At 39.6% G+C, this 21,004-nt stretch overlaps 1 protein-coding gene across 5 annotated transcripts in view; it reads left to right on the forward strand.

The window, feature by feature from the left end:
• acot7 (acyl-CoA thioesterase 7) overlaps positions 1 to 21,004 on the forward strand; it is a 61,321-nt gene that overhangs the window by 12,270 nt on the left and 28,047 nt on the right. For 3 of the 5 annotated variants that reach the window (XM_044210504.1, XM_044210501.1, XM_044210505.1), the window contains exons 4-6: positions 11,228 to 11,319; positions 11,649 to 11,763; positions 13,117 to 13,203. In XM_044210504.1, the coding sequence (XP_044066439.1) occupies positions 11,228 to 11,319; positions 11,649 to 11,763; positions 13,117 to 13,203 (294 nt within the window). Of the gene's footprint in view, positions 1 to 11,227; positions 11,320 to 11,648; positions 11,764 to 12,901; positions 12,917 to 13,116; positions 13,204 to 21,004 lie in introns of all 5 variants that reach the window. The other 2 variants (XM_044210502.1, XM_044210500.1) reach the window with 1 other exon arrangement.

Raw genomic sequence — 21,004 nt, forward strand, 5'->3', positions numbered from 1 at the left:
CCCCAGCTGGACTGGAACCTGGGATGTTGCGATTACATAGTCAGCATGCAAAACAAAATACTACTACTACTACCAAAATCTACTATCTGTAAACAGACCCTGCCAAATGCTGCATGCGCCTATAGTTTCTTATTAAATTATAGTTTCTTGATTAAATTTGATTACATTTGTTAGTCAGAATCATTCTGGCTGCAGGTTGTCAGAGTACATACTCTTCATCTCACTGTAATGCTCAAAATTTAAATCATTAAGTTCCATGAATTTGGCCATATGTGGACTGGAAAAGTTATTTTCTTAAATGCTGTAAAGCTACTGTGGAATCATGAATCTAATTCTGTCACTTACTGTCATCGGGATTGTATATAGTAGATTTTTAATTGTTATTATAAGTTAACAAATCATGTAACCTACTATCCTACTGTTTGTGTTTTTGGTAATTTTTTTTTTAATTAGAAAAAGTGTAATTTGTCCAAATGCTGGATATTTCACTTAACACTGAGTCTGGATAGATCAGGACGGGGGGGGGGGAGACCTCACTGTGATGTTCTGCTGTTTGATCAGTAGAGGGCAGCACACAATAAGTAACACAGCCCTGAGAAGCATGAAAGATGAAACTCTGCTTTCATGAGGTGCTGCATTATGTGATGTGACAGGGGAATAGAAACTAAGAGCCATGTTGGTATCCAGTTTTAGAATGTTTGCCAAGTGATGCAGTCTGTAATTCTTGTTTATTATTAAGATATGTGCACATTTAATGTGCACTATGTACACGTAAAAGCATGCACACACATATGTGTATGCAGGCTTACACACACACACACACACACACACACACACACACACACACACACACACACACACACACACACACTGCCCAGAGTCCTTTGAGTAAAGATGCAGGGAGGATCACATTGGGTTGACCTAGCGTTATCTCTGAACCTTTAAATGCCAGTGGCAACAGCGATGCACAGACTGTCTCTAACAACCAAATGTAATGTGCTGACTGTACTGTAACTGCTTGAGAGAGAGATGGAGAGATGATGTCTACACCTATTAATACATGTATCATGGTAATGCTGGTTGTGACAGAGTTTCAGTATCATAGGGGGAGTTTCTTGATATGTTACAAAGGAAACCTCACTTTGGGTTTTGATTTTTTAATGAATTTGTAGCGAGAAGGTACTGTAGCATCAGAGCAACCTGTCCATCATCAAGAGAGTAAGAGACAGAGAAAGAGACCGAATAAGGGAGAGAAAGACAGATGTGAGGAGAGAGTCAGACAGACATATCTGTTATATGGGCAAAAAGATAGAGGGAATGAAAGAGGGAGAACGAGTGAGAGTAGGGAAGAGAGAGAAAGAAGGATGAAGGAAAGGAGGTGTGAGAAACAAAAGAAGTATCCCCTAGACAGCCGTTGCCCTAGCAACAGGCTTTTACTGGTTGGTTGGCTGGTTGCTGGGCTGGAAGCAGGTTGATGGAGGCGGAGGCAGAAATATGAGATGACAGGTGGAGAGCAGCATACATACATACAGGCATCGGCATGGACAGCCCGCTACAGTACATGGCCTTCTCAGGAAGGACCCCGAAAAGGGAAGATCAGGAAGAGAGCTGATGGAACAAATACTCTCATGGCACCGTTTGGTTTGATGCACATAACAGGATTTATGATTCAGTGCAGTCATCACATTTGAATAACATGGAATCCACGGTTTATTCCTGTATTCTATGTTTATTCATATATAGGGCAAAAACAATGTTAGAAACAAAGTATTTTGCCAAGACATCCTGATATACTTCGTTATAAATATCAGACATTTCCACTTTTAGAAGCCTATTTTAATATTTCTTCGCCATATTGGTATTTTATGTCAACTAGGGTTTGTTTTAGTATCAGAAAATGATAAGTTGTTCATAATTAAGAAGCTATGCATATATAAACAAAAAAAAAGAGTCAGTAGTTCTGAAGTCTAAGTGTAGGTTCAGTGTCAGGGCAGTGTGGGTGTAGTGTAGATGAGCGTAGCTCCAGCTCGTGTTTTTACAAAAAGTAAAAGTACAACACATATTAACCATCTATCCCAATCTAGGAAAATGAATTAGCAGTATATAAAGATTATTTTCCAGTACTGGTAGAGTGAACACATTAGTTTATGTCCTCAAATCAGAAATACAAGCAGCAACAACATTAAAAGGCGAGCCAGAGGACAGGCTGCTACTTGGTGGTCTTCCATAGCTATAGGAAGTCATTTTGTGTAAATGGGTGTGTGCATTTGAGTTGACACAGCTGTTCTCCATATAAATGTGTGTTTTTACAGATATATTTCTATCCAAACCTTGAAGAATTGTCCGTTCTTATTCACAGTACGTGGGGCTGTGTAAATAAATGGTTGAGCACATGTTTTAGTTTGTGTACATGTTTAGGTTTTAGATGGTGGATTTCTGCAGGAGTTCATTCATATAGTCAATAATTGAGAAAGGTTGCGTTAGATTTGTGTGTTTCTCTTTGCGCCTTGCACATGTGTGCATGTGTAACACAGTATGTATATGCACAGTGGATGTGCACATCTGTACTGCATACATGCATGCACGTGCATGGGTATCTGTGTGTGATTTCATCAGTGTTTGGCCCTTTAAAAGGTTCCTGCGGGGCCGAGGGGGAAGAGAAGATAACGGGAGCAGACATTATTTGCTTCTGTCATGTCGGCTTAACGTCAGGCCTCGCACACTGTGGCCCAGTCAGACACGGACGCCAAGTGGATGTACCTGCACACATGCTCCGACACGACGCACACACACGCACCCGACACATACTGACACACACACATGCGGTTGTGTAGGGACAACCTGCCTGCATACAGAGCCTGATATGCACATGCTGACACATTCTGCATAGAAAAAGTCACACACCTACACATTCTCACACCCACACAGATGCACACTGAGCACACACACTTCCCTTCTTTCTAAAAGAAGTCTCAAACTGAGGCAGGACTGGCAGGGTTTTACGCATTTCCGGCAAAGGATTGGTGGATGGCTTGAAATGGAACACAGAAGAAGGAATTTTACTGTTTGGTTGTAGACTTGCATATGTGGTTTCTGTTTATATTTTTATGCACCTTTGTGAACATTAGAGGGTCTGCGTTTGTGCAGATAGGCATGTTTTTGCAGCTTTGTGTATATGTAGACGTGCATGCTCCTTGTATACTGTGACAGCATGTATATTACACTCTGTGTGCATGCATCTTTGTATTTATGCATTCATGTTTATTCCACGTGTGTATGTGTTGGGGGTGGAGGCAAGCATCCAGGTTCCACAGTCAGTCAGGCAGCATCTCGTCAGGCAGGCCTCAGTCACGGCCCCCCCAGGGGAAGGCTGCCTACTGTGGGCACGAGCCGTGATGATTGTCCCCGCTGGGGGGATTGCACATGCGCACTGACATACACACATGCGCACTCACACACAGACCCACACACATTGGCACACACAGATTTGCATATCCATGAATGTACAAACATGCATGAACACACACATACATACCTTGAAAACTGCACAGTCTCATACACATATACACGCACACAGTCACAATCACACACACACACACACACACACACACACACACACACACACACACACACACACTTGTACTTCTATCTTTGTGAGGACTGTCATTGACATAATGCATTCCCTAGCCCCTTACCCAAACCTTAGCCGTCACAACTAAATGCCTAACCCTAACCCTTACCCTAACATAACCTAATTTTAACCTAACCCTTAAAACCAAGTCTTAACCTTCAAACAGCCCTTTGAAGTTGTGAGGACCAGCCAAAATGTCTTCACTTTCCAAAAATGTCCTCATTATGTAGCAAGTACACACACAGACACACACACAGCTGAGAGCAATGCATTGTGGGTTGAGGCTTAAAATAAGCATGACAGTTCCTGCAATGATCCTAGTGGGTCACATAACTGCACATACTGAAAGAGTGCTATGTGAACATACATACACACAATCAAAAAAAGTGTAATTTGAGGTTTCTATTAAGCTCTGCAGCTTGTTGCACATTGCAAAACTATTCATGCTTTTTTAAATTAAATTGTTCAGTCATTAACACCAAGAGTAGGAGAAATAAGATGTGTAGCTTTTACGATGGAAAATCTATCAAATCTAAATTTATACATTGAATAAAAGATGTAAAACTAAAAAAATACTTTAAGACCTTAAACAATTAAGTATGAGACTGGCTTGACTTTTGGAGCACAGAAGATTTTCCTGAGGGCATAACTGAGTTCTGTAGCAGGACAGACAACACTACCACAAAATAAAGGTCATTTGAGTACAACAGAAAACTATGTGTATGTAGAATCACTCTGCAATCCATCAACTGTGGAGCAGATTATTTTTACAGTTGGGCCTCTCAGTTCTGAATTCTGCTTAAGAAGAGAGGTTCTCACAATATCAATATTCAATACTAATTCTTGTACAGTTGAAATATACCATAATGCTTAAATTGAGTATCGTATATTACTTTTCAGTCAAAATGCTCCATTCCAAACTCTGCTCCTGGCATGATTTAATCTATTTCTATCAGGCTGTAACACCCCGCAGTGGGACTGTAGTCTAGTTAAAAGTAATGGAGCCTTGGCTCAGCACAATGGAAAATCTGTGGTTTAGATCATGGGGATCAGGCACTAAAAGAACGATCCTCACTGCAGTGTCTCTGAGCCTGGAACATGCTGTTCAGGAAGGAGAAAAGAAAACAAGGATTTTTTTTCTGCTTGGAGGAGGAATGAAAGGTAGTGTGTAAGCTCCTTTGACAAAGTCAACGGAGCTGGTTGTAGATCTACGAAGGGCCAAGGCACCAGTGACCCATCCAGGGGGTCAGTGTGGACATTGTAGAGGATTACAAGTACCTGGGAGTACACATGGACAATAAACTGGACTGGGCTAAGAACACTCAAGCTCTTTACAGGAAGGGCCAGAGCCGCCTCTATTTTCTGAGGAGGCTCCTTCAACATCTGCCGGACAGATGTTGAAGGAGTCTGTGGTGGCCAGTGCTATCCTGTATGCTGTTGCATGCTGGGGCAGCAGGTTGAGGGTAGCAGACGCTAACAGGCTCAACAAACTGATCCGTAAGCCCAGCGACATTGTGGGGGTGGAGCTGGACTCTCTGTCGGTGGTGTTAGAGAGGAGGACACTGGCTAAACTACATGCTATTTTGGACAGTGTCTCCCACCCACTCTATGACGTGCTGGTCAAAAAAAGGAGTACCTTTAGCGAAGGACTCATCCCCCCAAAATGCACTTCAAAGCGCCCCAGGAAGTACTTCCTGCCTGTGGCCATCAAACTCTTTAACTACTCCCTCTAAGTCTATATGACCCTAAGTCACTAAACTGGACATTGGATCATTAACATCACTGCAACACTTGAAATATTGTGCAATATTCTCTGTTTAATACTCCCGTGCAATATTTTCTGTTTTCAGTTTAATATTCCCTGTTTATTGATATTTATTAATACTTATATATAAAACGGTGTAGTCCCTCATTCGTCCAGGAGTGTTCTATCGTAGAAAAGGTTTCAGTCGTAGTCATCTGGACACTGTTTTCAGAATCAAGACGTTTCGGCTCCCATCCGGAAGTCATTCTCAATTGTGATATATATATGTGATATATATACTTATATATACTTATATACTTATATTACTGCTGTGCAATATTCACCATCTAATAATCTGGTTAATCTGCTACACTTAACTTGACAGTACTCATTATTGCACTATTACTTATTACTTATATTATTACATTGTATTATACCGTACTATACTTATCAACCTGTAAATCCACTTTTGTACTTTACACTTATTTTAGCTTTATACTTTATATCCACTTTTGTACTTAATTTATCTTAGCTGTATTATAGTGTATTATATTTTGATTTGCACATCTCTTACTAGAAATAATTGTCTTGTTGCGGACTTTTTATTATTATTTCGATTTCTATTCTATTAGTACCTCTATTCCTGTGTGCATTGACGTGATAGTGAGCAGCTGTAACGAAAGAGTTTCCCCTCGGGGATCAATAAAGTATTTCTGATTCTGATTCTGATTCTGTAAGAGTCAAAGGGGAGGGCAGAGCAGAGGGCTGAGTGAGAAAAAGACAACAATAAATCAAGTGAAGGTGCTTGAGCTGAAAGAAATGAATGAGGGCATAGTGGATGGAAAGGGAAAGAGACTGTGGAGAAAGAGAATAAAAAAGAAGAGGAAAAGAACAAGAAGATGAGAGATTGAAGATCTTAGGGTAGTGCAGACTGGGATTCAGGATTTTTCAAAGCCTTTGAGAAAAGAAAATGTGCACTTAGGAAATTTCAAGAATGGTATGAAGTAATGATTGATGCCTTAAACTTAGATTAAAGGGATTGGATCATGCATAAGTAGTGCTGAAGGGACGTTTCACCCACTTAAGCACCCATGTGAATACTCAAATTAGTACCCAAAAATGCTCTAATTTATAATTAAATATGACAGAGCATAGCGTTGGGGAATTCTGCTACCTATCATATAGTTAAAAAAAGCACAGTCTACCTGTGTGTCTAAGCCTGCTCGACAACAGCTACTGGTGCTGTTTGTTTTATAGTTAAAGGTCCAGTGTGTAACATTTAGGAGGATCTATTGGCCGAAATGGAATATAATATTCATAAGTATGTTTTTAGTGTATAATCAGCTGAAAATAAGAATTGTTGTGTTTTTATCACCTTAGAATAAGCCATGTATATCTACAGAGGGAGTGGGTCCCTTCCACGGAGGCTGCCATGTTGCACTGCCATGTTTCTACAGTAGCCCAGAACGGACACACCAAACACTGGCTCTAGATAGGGCCTTTCACGTTTTTTGCGATTTTCATCCACCCTAGTTTCTCCTACACGCTTGGAAGGAGAGAGTGATGTGAGCAGTATTCAAATGGTTGCAAACTGCAATTTCTAGATGCCACTAAATCCTATATATCTGATTAATTTGATTCGTTTTGTTTTTTGCTTGTCCCACAGCAGACTGCCAGACTTTATGGCTGTAGTTTCCATTGTTGCTATGGTTACATCAGTATGTTTTATCACTGCTTATGGTGATAAGCACTTAAGTGCTTTCTGTTTGTTGATGTCATACTCCTGTAAAATCAGCCAAGTGATGCTAGTTGGATTGTCTGGGGTGTAATATCCTTCCGCTCACATGTAATTGTCTTCCTGCACATTTATGCACTGTATGCACTACTGCACCGAATACACCATCAATTTAAACAAAGATGCTATTTGGCTCAGGTGTCATCATAGTTGCCAGAGTGCCCTTCATGGAGCTCCTAAAGCTTCCACCAGATGAATTTGAAAAACCATGCACAGTCACTGTGCTATTGAACAGTTTATTGAGCATTGTGCCATAGAATGTTGAAATTTGAGTGAGCAGATTTGTGGAGCTTGTGTTCAGGGTGGATGCAGCCAAAACCTTCCTATTCACTAATTCATTAATGCTGACTAAGTAAGCCAGCTGTCCCTCCTGTTTGTTGAGACCCCTCCTTTGTGACTGAATTCAGTTCTCTGTAATCACATAGAAACCGACACATACAATAAATCCTTTTAATAATAATAATAATAATAATAAACTTTATTTGTATAGCACCTTTCATACAAGAAATGCAGCTCAATTGCTTGCAAATTACATGCAGTGCTTCACATGAAAGACGTGCAATGTGCAATGAACTGGAACTGCTGCACTTCTTTTAGTTCAGAGTTTCTGGCTTGTATCAGGAAAGCTAATTAAAGGCTAGTGAAGTTTTTAGCTTGCTTTTTAAAAAAAGTTTAACGAGCTGGCTGATAATAGGTAGTGATGTTCGATAGCTTTGGGGCGTAATTGACAATAATAATAATAACCTTATTTGTGTAGCATAACTCATGCAAAGATGCAAGCCAAAGTGCTTCACGAGACATATCATATCACTAATAAACAACAAAGGCAATAGAAAGAAGAAAGAAAATAAATAAACCAGTACAGTGATGCGAGCAGAGGGTGATCTCTTTTTTTTGTATTGGTCAAAATCCTGGCTGCAGCGTTCTGAATTATCTGTAATTTTCTCAAAGACTTTTTAGGGAGACCAGTAAAAAGAGTGTTGCAGTAATCTAAGCGACTAGTAATACATGCATGTGTCAGCATTTCAGCATCGTTCTTAGTTAAAAATGATCTAGCTAGCTAGCACTGACTCGTCTTGAGTAGAATTTCAGTTTTCTCCTCATTTCTTTTTAGAACATTTTTACTCATCGAAATGTTAATGTCAGTAAGACAGGTAAAAAGAGCATTTAAGGAACTGTGGTTGTCTGGTGAAACAGAGATGTAAAGTTGTGTATTGTCCGTGTAACAGTGATATTTGACATTATGGTGATTAATTATGTTGCCTAGAGGGAGCATGTATAAAGAAAAGAGAATAGGACCCAGAATGCTTCCCTGCAGAATGCCGTATTTGATGTCAAGTGTCTGTGACACAAAGTTACCTAAACTAACAAATAATTTTCTTTCAGACAGGCATGAACTACATTGTTTGAGTTGGTTGAATTTCTTATGTCATTTACTACTGTAAATAAAGCGGTTTCAGTGCTATGGTTGGATCGAAAGCCGGACTGGAATTTATCTATCTATAAGTATTATTGGAATTCAGATGACCTTGTAACTGCTCAAATACAATCTTCTCAAGACATTTACTTATAAAAGGAAGATTTGAGATAGACCTGTAATTAGCAAGGTTACTAATGTCCAGATCAGGCTTCTTAAGGAGCAGTTTTACTAAAGCTGTTTTTAAAGCAGAGAGGAAGGGACCTGACTGCAGAGATGTGTTAATTTTTCTTGTTGTTTCATGGAAGATGCACTGGAAGCTGGATTTAAACAGGGTGGTAGGAACAGGGTCTAGTGCACATGTACTGTAGATGGTGACACCAGTTTCATCATCTGTTGTCAAACTAAATAATGTCATAGTAGATGGAGGCTCACCTGCCGGCAGATCACAGAAATTTGATGAATGTGCATTTATAATACTGGATACAGGCATTTTACAATACAAACAAGATGAATGGAATCCAGATACATTTTCTACATGTAGTAGTAAGGTACATGTTATGACTGTGGTCTGTCTCAAGTTGGTATTCCCTTAACAATATGCATGATACTGCACGCATGATGAGGAGTAATATGTGCTGTTTTAGAAGGCATGCTGTGAAAGTAATAAGGGTGCAGTCCAGGCGATGGCATGGTCAAACAATGACATTGTCTTCATTTGATGCAGAGGGATTTGGTATTCAAAGCCAGTTCCCTGGTTACATTATCTTCAGAAAGGTCATCAGTTGGACTGGGAATGGTTCTTAGCCGGCCGTTTCATTCCAGTGCTTCACCCTCCACCCTCCGTCCCTCTCTCACTCCTACTCTTCCTCCCTCCATCCTAAACACAGTTCACTTATAAGGTCCAGCAGGAGCCAATAATAGACTAGAGTCACTCATTCTTGGTAGAGTCAAGAATATGTAAATATGCCTTTCTCCTGTGGGCAACTTCCTGGTTGCTGGCAACGGTGGCAGCCAATGAGAGGAGGAGGAGGGGAGAAGCGCGGTCGGCATGGCAACGTGGCCCGGCTGTCTGCATGGTTTTAACTCGGGTGTAAACTGCAAATGTTATTCCCCAAGTGTAACCTGCCATAAGTCGCTGCTCCCACGCTGTTCTCTTAACTTCACTTTTCCTTCTGCAAAGTCTGGTTTATCGTTGATCACAGTGCACACAGTCACAGTTCTTTATTTTTGATAAGATTTCTTTATTTATGAGATGTCCTATTTTGATATCCACGTCGATGCAGTGCACATTTATACAGCCTTAAGTTTGTATGTATTTGACACAAGTATAGTAAAAATATGGGCAAAGCAACAATCAAGATTTAGATCAAATAAATAGTACTTTAATTCCATAGCATCAAATAAATGAATCTGAATATAAACCTTATCAGTCCTAATAAGGTACATTATTAACACACTAAGTTCATCAGATGGTGCAGCCACAAGTACTAGCCTTTAACACTTAAAGACAGTGAATAAATTTGAACCTGCTGGTCCTGTGCTGTCTTTAATCTGTGTGCCTCCCTTGTGTGCCATAACAACACAACCTCAAAATAGCCCCTCTCTCTCTGTTAGCGAATTAAGAGAAAAAATGTAGGCAGAATAGAACAGATATCACTATGGCAACCTCTTTGCCTGATTGCTATGAGATGTGATTTCCATGAGTTTTGTCTTCTGATCTTCTAGTTCTTAACTTTCCGTAGGAATGCAGCGCTAATGCTATAGCCTCCAAACACCACAACATTTCATGTACTATATGGAAGTATATGGAAATATCAGATCCTATCTATTCAGAGGAATATGCATACATGCACTACATTAATTGAAGATGAAGATGGTTTTATTTAGGGATTCACAAGAGAGGAAAATCTAAGGGATAAAATGTTTTCGACATTTTTCCAAGATATTCACACATACGACAAAAAATAACACGTAATATCCAGAAATGCACAAGAAAATGAAACAAGACTTCAAGATCTAATATCTAAACAGTGACACTACTCAAATAATTGTCCATTATTTCACAAGGAGTACTAAATACTCCAATAATGAGCATTATTTACTGACCTTTCTTATCACTAATAGATGGTCAATTTGCCCCAAAGATTAGCTTAGACCTGATCTATAAAAAATTCTCAGGATTTCAGCAGTTTTATTCAACACTTATGTTTGTCAGTCCAAATGAGGTTTGGGTAAAGAACAAAACAAAAGTAAGAAAAACTAAGTAATCATTGATGTATAGCACATATATTCAGACATTGCACTGAAATGATAACTTTCAGTTGACACCTTATATTTTCACCTAAAAGCTGCTTATGAAAAAGACTATTCTGCAGGCAGTGCCACTGGATTTGTTAAAAACTGGAATGGCTTTTATTGGGGTGTCAATAAGAGTGTCTGTTTTGACAACAGCTATTTCAAAATTGTTTGCTCCATTGTTGTTTTATTTAAAAGACGTGTCAAAACGTCTTGCTTATTGGTTTACATTCACAAAACTCAGAGAAAATTGTGTCAGTTTATTTGGTGGAAGAAAGCTGTTAAATTCCTTGCTGACATTTTCCTTGTTACAAGAATTTAACCTTTTCTCTGTGACTGCAGGTGCCAAAAAGCTGGCCAACAAGGCAGCGCTGTGGTACGTCCCCTGCTCTCTGCAGAATGTCGACAAGATCATGGAGGTGCCGCCCATCAAGGTACATGGAAACTTGGTTTGCTTTGACCTTCATGGACCGAAGTTTGGCATTTTACCTGTCAGCTTCTCTCTGTATCTACCTGACTCTGTCTCTCGATATGTATCAGAAATGACATGACCAGAAGTCAATGAGAGGGAATCCATGAGAGAGGCCATCTGGTCAAGATAAAAATATTGACATTTAACAGTGTGAAAAGTCCATTTAACTTGTCTTGTTTGTCTTGAATGTCAATGTGGTAAAGTTCTTTGCTTATACTGCATGCACCAATGCAGAGACAGGTATTGTGTACACCTGTGCATATGTTCATACTGTATACGTTCTGTCTGTAGTATGCCAGTGCAGAGCAAGAGGAGGAAGGAAGAAAGCGCTATGAGGCTCAGAAGATGGAGAGACTGGAGACCAAAGCAAGGATTGAAGAGGTGGTGCCACCACCACCCAACACAGGTGACATCTTACCCTGGCTACTACCGGCTCAAATCAAATCCTAACATGCAGTTAATATACAACAGAAATCTGAGGTGTAGATAATCTTGCTCCCATTTGGATTGAAAGATGTTGCAAATATCAGTTGAAATTCCTTGTCTGTTATGATTGATGCTAACGCTGTCATTGAAAGTGTCATTATGATTTAACCTGCAAATACTGTAACACCTCCACTTAACACAGAGGCACTTCACAGAACTATTTCAGCCTGAATTAATATCCGTTTTTGTACAATCAGTGTGCAGGAATATAAGGTGTAGTGGTTGTAGTAAAAGGAGAACAGAATCAGAATCAGAAATACTTTATTGATCCCCGTAGGGAAACTCTTTGTTACAGTAGCTCGTCTTTACGTCAGTGCACACAGGAGAAAGTACTAGAAAAAAATAAACACTATAAAACAGGTCAGAAATAAATTAAGTATCCTGTCAGTATAAGTATAAGATAAACTAAGTGTCAAGTACTAAGTGGGTTTACTGGTTGGTGATGAAAGTACAGTCTAAAATACAATGTAACTCCTTATGTAATAAATAATATTAATAAGCGGAGGTGCATGTACTGCCGAAGAGTAATTGAGGTATATAATATCAGTAGCAATAAATAAGAAAAAACTAACAAGGGGAAAACTAATATTGCAGGGAAGTATTACACAGAATATAGATATAAGATAATGAACTGCAGTCAAAAGCAAATATTCTCTTCAGTGTAAGACATTTTATTTTAGCTAGCTTTGATAATTGTTAAAGATGTCTGAATGATTGGTTTGGACATTCAGATAAATTAAATTTTTCTGCTGTCACACTGTGAAACAAATAATTACATTGACATATTATTGCTAAATACTGAGGTAAAATAATGGCAACTGTCTATGGAGTAAGTGAAGAATCCTGCATGTGGTTTCAGTAATTAATGTATTATGGTGCACTGTTGCTAACTTGTGCCTTCCACTAAACATTGGACACACAAAAAGAACTTTAAATTTTTTTTAAGTAAAAGTTAAGTTGATCAGAGGTGCATATTTGCCCTGTAAATGTAGTCAATCATCGTGATAGTAAAATTGATAACAAATTTTCTAATTTTTGTCATGTTCACTCAACTTCAGAGGATCCACCAAAAGGTATGTTGACTTGCTTGGTAAGCTGCATGTCAGTACAGTGACTTTGCCGGGACGCCATACAGAAGCATGTCGTGTGCATGCAAGCATGTGTTGGCTTGCTTGGGCAAAATACACAGTAGCAAGTTTTCCAATGCAAAAATTGCATTTTCACATTTCTTTTGTTTTGTGTGTGTGTGTGCTTTTGTGCATTTGCGTTGCAGAACAACACACAGTTGGCTTCAGCCAGTCCAGTCTGATCCATTTGGTGGGCCCCTCTGACTGCACACTACATGACTATGTTCATGGAGGTGAGTCTAACTGTTTATTTTTCATTTCCCGATTGCAGGTTGAGCAGGTCATTACGTGGACAGTTGAGTTTCAGTCTTAATACCAGAAAGTTGCAGTCAGTTCCAGAGTCTGTCCGTAACATGTTACTGAAAAAAATTAGGAATCTTTAATGGGCCATTAAGCAATTCTGTGAAATGACTACCTGCAATGTGAGAGGGGTCACTCATAGTGCCAAACCCACTGAGAATTCACACCCAACTTTCTCACACTCAGCTCTAATAAGCTTTTAGCCAAGTTTAGCTAATTGATTTAGTTCTCCAACCAAACAATGTATGGTTGAGTCTCATGGCATGGAATTTTTCTGCCCCTGGTGGTCAAAAATAACTTAATTCAGTGTTGACTGGTGACTAAAGTGTTCAAAAACAACAAGGAGTGGTTGATGGTGCATGAAAACCTGTATGGTAAGAGAAGAGGATGCAGTTCCTGTTCTCAATTAAGCTGACCAATGTGTCTTCATTTACCTTTTCGTGGTAGAGGCCACTATTCAGACTCTCCAACTTTTGTACCCTCTGTTAGCAGAAAGAATAGGCTACAGACTGATGATTTTAGTGTGAATTGTTATATTTGTCTATACAAGGACACTGCATTACAAGGTAAAGCTTGCAGGAAATATACTGTAGGTCTCTTATGATGGCTACGTACATATGTGCGTGTTCCACACCATGGCTGATCCTGGTTTAATCTCCTGAAAAAAAACACACCCATATATGTAACTCAAAGGGAGATATGCAAAGTAACAAATATCTAATACACTGGCTTCACTGAAACACGGAGCGGTGAACTTAAATTTATTTGATATTCCCATAGTATTTCAGATCAATGCAAAGCACATTTTTTAGTTTATAATTTCAAATGTACAACCACACTGTGTGATTGATCCAGTACTAATAGCTGCTGACAAGCCGTTTCAGAGCCCAGTGTTGCCACTTGGTCTCCAGTATCTGTTAGATTTCTTTGTCATTCTCACACATGTGAAACAAAGAGCTCATTAACAGCATCAGGCTGTTTGGTATTCAAGGCAGGGACAGACCTGACCATCCACAGCCTCAGTACAGTATGGAAATACTGCAGGGGAGAGGATGAAACAGAGACACAACAGTGGAAAACAGATAGAAAGACACAGAGGGTTGGGCAGAAGGAGAGAGATTTATAGGAGCAGAAGAAGAATATATACGTAAAAGTTGAGGAAAGATAGAATGCGAGGTGTAAAGAAACATCTATAATAAGAGTGAAACATTTCACAATTTCACAATCACACACTCACATATACAGTATACAGTACATGTTCACGTGTGTTTACAGTATCTACATTATTCCATTTATTCCACCTTTAGCAGTTTGCTCATGAATCGCTGACAAGGTTCTGCCCAGTTTTATAACCTTTGGCATTAACCCCCCGACTGTACGTTGATACAGCGTGTCCTGTGGCAACACAGTGGAGGCAGAAAGGAAGAAATACTGCTGAATTTAATCCAAAGTGAAATGTCCTTGACAAAGAATTTTATGGCTTTTAGTACTTATGTTCTCCTAAGTGAATGGAGGAAGGAAGTGAGAATAAAATTGTCGTTAGGTTGTAATGTCTGGGAGTGAGTGTGAATACTTGGGGTTGTAGTGAGTGATTATTCTGCATTTGTGTGTATGTGTACACTGTTGCGTTGCTGACGTAACTGCTCGGGTTGTTGTAGTTCTGTGTTACTTGCATTGACAGCACTCTGTGCTGTTATGAGCATGGCTGTAATGGTGAAGAACAGAATGACAAGGACGAAGCAGGAGATAGACAACTAGAACAACAAATGGAAAATAGAAGGCCTTTGTAACAGAAGTGTATGGTGCTGATGTCGTTTCCAATTCTGTGTTTCGCTGACAAGCTAGACGACTCAGAGGCTTAAATTGTCCCTCTGTGACTCGTCGTTTGACCTCGTTAACATTTCAGACCTGGCCAATTCAGTCATCTTTAAGTAGAAAAACTATTTTTATTATTTGGATGGTGCCTGCAAAAAAGGCATTTGGAGGCCCCTTGCTTGCAAAAGGTGAAAACATTTCTTCTGCATACATTCACAGAAGCCCATCAATTGAAGCACTGGATGCACATCAGAATCCTTAATAAATATTTTCACATTTTGCAGGCAAGACGCTTCCTGTTGTCTTTTTGTTGTTTCTCCCTGAGTGCCCCCCCCCCCAAAGCACTGAGAAAACAGTACAGAAAGTAGCAAACTAAGATTAAAAGCAAGACAAACAATTAATTTAATGAGTGCATATCCAGATTTGATGGTTTAGCCACCCGTAGCCAAAAACCTAGTTATCTGATGTCCCAAACAACATAAAAAAGCAAACCCTCACTGGGAAACACTGCATCTGTAACAAATCCAGCAGTTTATCAGCTCAGAACAGATGCTTTTTATCATTCAAGGTATATTGTTTCTGGCAGGATATTCTTGCCTCATACTGCCATTTCTATTGAGGTCAGCTATGTAAAGAGGCCATCAGAGAGACACCAGATAGTGAGGAAGAAAAACAGAAGCGAGATGTTGACTGAGAAAGAGAGGCAATGAAAAGGAGATTGGACAGGACGGCAGGATGGGAGAAAGAGGGAATAGGGCGGGACAGATAAGTGTCGCACGTGTCATGGTTGCCTTTTTAATTTGGCGAGCTCACTGAGAAATCTGTCCAATTAAAAAGCAAATGTGGAACAAGCATGCAGGTCATTTGGAATACACACACACACACTCCGACGCTCTCTCTCTGTACATGCCATTGCTCATTAGGCAATGTTCCCTGTTGTTCACTGCTGTTGCTTTCACTACACTTATTTTGTTTACATAACTGAGTCAGGTCAGGCTGCCAGGGTGCTCGCTCTCACTTTCTCTCTTACTGTGTCTTACTCTGTCTCGCTCCCCCTTCTCTCTATACTCTTGTTGGGGAAAAGCAAACTGACTTTTCACTTACTTTATGTTTTTGCTTTTGTGGGATGGAAAAGGGGGCCTACTTAGCTTGAGCCTAAGGAGACATAAGGCACATGCACAAACACATGAACATTCAATGCATGCATTTTCATATTGTAAACGGACAAAGTGGATGCATATGCACCTTGCAAACAATTCATAATTATTTTCTCTATAAACACCTATGAATCCTGACTGACTGACAGCAGATGATAATAGCAGAGCCAAAATGACACCACATCCATCCAGCCAGAGATTTGACAATTATGTCAAATTATGTAATACCATCTATTTGGTCAGGAATGATTTGACAGTCCATTCTGCATTGTGTGGGCATCACATTCCTCATTTAGCAAGTCATTTTTCAATTATTTGTTTTCAAAAGACAACCAACTTTCTACTGAAGAAATAGTCCCTGTGAAAAATGTTTTACGTGTGGATGATCCAGAGTAACTGAACATTTTTGGAATCACAGGTTGCTTTTATTAAATAATTAATTAATTAATAATATTTTATTTTTCAATGACTTGAGTGGCACAGTAATTTCCTTTCATCCCCATATATTGCGGTGGCAGCAGGAGATTAAGGACAGATATCTCAAAAATTGATCACACAAAACCGAAACTATATGCGTGACTAGATACCACCAGGAGCAAGTGAGAATATATATATATATATATATATATGTATATATATACAGTATATATATTTTTTTTGATTTGAACTGTAGTTTTAAGGTTTGTGGGGAATGGATCACATTTTCAGAGTCAATATTTATCAATCGATAACACATGCATGCACTGCTTGGCAGGTGATTGGCAGTAGGAAAGGAGAATAGCCTGCACACTGTGTTGAAACATTTCTAATAAATACCCCAAATGTTTACAATGCCAGATTTTGTGGGGACAAGGCCTGCAATTTTACAGTTGCTCCTCAAATGATAGATATGTAATGAAAGTCTCCAATGTGCCGAACAAAAGCCTGAACATTTTCTAAATGCTGGAAAGATCACAGGATCAGAAACTTCGACTTGAGCTCCCCATGATAACTCAACATTTCTTTCTCTCTCTTACTTCCCTTTTCTTTGTTGCTTATTATTTAGCGTCTGCCCACCTCTCCTCATTATCTCAAGCTCTCCTTTCCTCTCTCCCTACTCGCTCCCATCCTTCGCTCATGTTCTAAGGAAGCGTACCACCTGTTTCCATGGGAACAGCAGTTGATTGCCACAGGTGGACACCACTGCAGTCTGAGTAAAACAAATAGACAAAAAAAAAATCGAGAAAAAAATCAAAATGACCCTCACATTGTTAGATGTTGTGATGTGTCTTGTACGGTTAATATACTGAATTGCCCTGTAATCAAGATTTGATGTTTAAGACACTTAAATTTTTTTTTTTTATCTGTGCACAAAAAATCATTGGTTAGTGGTTGTCAGTGTGTGTACTAATGTCACAAATTTATGTTTGCATTTCTGTGTTTTCTCTCAGTATTTGTGTGCACACTTTTTTCACTTCTGTGTAAAGCTACTTCATTCCACGTATCTACTCTACTGTGTGTTTGTGTGTGTGTGTGTGTGAGAGAGAAGAGAAAATACAGATGTGTGCCTATAAAGTGGTTGGTGTGCAAAGATTTAATGCAGGATGTGTGTATGTGACAGAGTTGAGCCAGGGATTGCCTGAGTACAGGAACACATCCATCGCAGTGGCTCTATATTATCTGCCCTCTGCTCTGATCTATGCTCAGTGGGTATATAAACATGTCACTGCCCGAGACAGAGGAATTCAGGGAGACAGGGATATGTCCACTGGAGCTTGTGTGATCGACCTTTGTTATGAGTGGGTGTGCGTGCGTGTGTGTGGATTGCTTCCACTACCTCTAGCCTTCTCTCCTCCAAAATCAACATTGATTCGGAAATATAATACTGAATCAGCTGCACTGATGGAACCTTTTAGAGACTCAGGAGAAGAGTCTTGAAAACCAAGCTCCTACCCTGGTAGATTGAATATTAATTGATAGAGTACTTCTTTAATTCCAAAGGGAAATTGCAGAGTTACAGCAATCAAATAGCACATAAAAATCACAAAACAAAAAGAACATAAAGACACTAAAGACAGAGGTAAATAAGAAATAAGTAATAGAAAACATAAGTAAACTGAAACTGAACAATAATTAAAAACTAGAACCATACTCTAAATCTATATGTATACTGTATAGATATACATGCATCATATAATCTATGTAACAATCTATGTACATAAGTTACAAAAAAACATCAAACGAAAGTTAAAAAATCTCCATAGTTCTGTCTGGCTTTCAGTTATATGTGAAATCAGCGAGGAAACTTGAATATGGTTATTGTGACATGTGCAGCAAATCCCACAGCTATATTGAATGTCTGAGACCGAGGAGCTTTAATGAACCAAAAACACAACAGAGCAGCCTCACCACGTTCAAACCAGTCATTTACTGAATGGAGAGTTTGTTTACTGGTGCTAAACGCTAACATAGAATCAATACAAGAGAGAAAAAGCACCAACTTTAACGACCTGAACCAAATTGATTCAGCACAACAACCCAAAGAATGGTGTAACAAGGCCTGTATTTGACTCTATGTGTATGTGTACAGCATTTAACCCAGACAGAAGGAAATAGACATAAGTTGAGTGATACCAACAAGCTGTTAGATTCTCCTACATATTTGCTGTTTAAAAATGCATTCATATTATTTTCTAGCAAGTTGCATTTTTTCTAAATGCAGAAAATGATCATCAGCAATGTGTTTTCTGCTCCTCGGCTTTACATGCATCCTCTATTGTTTGTAAATGGGAAACCAGTTCGTTAAATCGCACAAATAGTTTGTTTCGGGTTTGTCTGCAAAGTAACTGGTCTTCATGTAATGATGCAGGGGTTCAGCTGGAGGCAGAGAACACTGAATGATTAAGGGCTCACAGAGTTGCACAAAGGGCCTGGAACATAGATATTTATTATTTACATCAAGACATTTATTCTATCATCTGTGATCAGGGGCCCTAAAATGTCTAAAGATGCCCCAAGTAGCCAACACAGCGTTGGTTACCTGATGGGGTACCATGGACTTAGGTTTGAATTTAGCTTTAGGTTTGGGGGATGGACACAATGAAAGAAAAAAAAGAACCAACTGCTATTCTCTGCCTGCTTTCCATATCAATGGTAGTTAGAAATTCTAGAAATTAGAAAATTACTGTATTGTTAATGTACTATACTACTTAAAATCACATTTAGTTGATCCCCAGTATCTTGCCTGGTACCAGTATTACCTAGATGACAAGCTGATATTATCCAAACACGAAATGGAGCAGATGTTTCAATGAACATTATCCAATTAAAAGCAGAACAGAAATGTACCATGTTTATTACTGTTACAAAGGCCAAGTTCTACATCTAGAAAAGTAATCTGCAGCAGCCGATGACCTTTACCATCACAGCCAGAGGTGCATTTTATCTGAAAGCCCTTTATCTGACAGAATTTCCATTACAGGAATCGTATCTCAGTGATTTTCCCAGGCCTGTGGTGTGCATGGAGCTTACAGTTTAACAGTAACCATGACAGCGCTCGCTTGCAATTTGCAGAACTTAAAGCCACTCACTAATTTGTTACGGTGTTTAGTAAAGCTCACTACAGCTGGAATGGTAAAATATACAAAATAATATGCAGCTTATGGGACTTTCTAAGAAGATGTGGGTGGGTTGCTGCGTGGCAGTAATGTTAACAGGAGCTGTTTCTATAGTAACAGCTCATTAGGAGGCAGTTTGAGCTGTTTGATACTGTCCATGATTAAAGCTCTTGTTGGGAAGGGTTGAGAAGGACAGAAAGAGAGAGGGAATTGTCAGTGGTGGATAAAAGTAGGCAGAGGGCAAGAACAGGGAAGACAGGGAAGAAATAGAGATACAAAGATGGAAGGTGTAAGTTTAGGAAGTGATGGGAGAATATGTGAGAGAGGCAGAGGTCACGCATTCTTCACTGTCGATATCTATTGGTCTCGCACTCTCTTCTCCTCACATCAGTGGGTGCCTTTCGTAGTGTGCTGTGTCTGAGCTGGTTCTAATTAAAAGGGCTTGAAGTAAGTAGACAGGGTTTATGAGCGACAAGAGCTGCCCGGAAGACTCCCTTCACTGTTCTCATGCCTGTTGCCGATGGACAGCATTGTGCGAGAAGATTTGGGGAAATCGTCAGAAGGAATCTAATCACAGAGGTATTCTGCCCTGTGGCCAACTGGGCTGCACTAGGGACTTGGTTACTAATTGCCCTTTTTCCCCCATTTGGAGTGAGCTGTCTTTCCTCTTCATACACACCAACTCCACTCCACCCCACCCCACCCCCCACTCTGCGTTCGAGTTCCCACCCTACAGCAAAGGGAGAGTCATAGTGTGCCATGTCACCCTGTGAATGTGTAACGGCAGGCCCTGGGCTGTCTTGGCCTCGCTTGTCCTCATTTGCAGTCTCACATTGAGCCTCACTTCAGCCTTTTACATTGACTGTACAAGGAGAGGGTTTTTTGCAGGAGTTGCATTAACAGTTCCACTGATGGTAGTGATTAATAAAGACAAGCATCTCTGATACTCGAGGACAGTACAGTCCTCCACTTTTTTCGTAATCTCGTAATTCTTTTGTGAAATGAACATGAACCAATGCTTCCTTTGGATCTTTGGTAGAATAAATGCTATATGTCTGCAAGATGCAATAAAGCACATGATACGTGGGGGAGGTGTATAATGATGTAAGGCAAGGGCAGCAGCAGACTGTGAACAAACGACAACAGCAATGGCAGGAAGTTTTGAA

Source organism: Siniperca chuatsi, linkage group LG10 (assembly GCF_020085105.1).
Source record: "Siniperca chuatsi isolate FFG_IHB_CAS linkage group LG10, ASM2008510v1, whole genome shotgun sequence".
Taxonomy (NCBI): Eukaryota; Metazoa; Chordata; class Actinopteri; order Centrarchiformes; family Sinipercidae; genus Siniperca; species Siniperca chuatsi.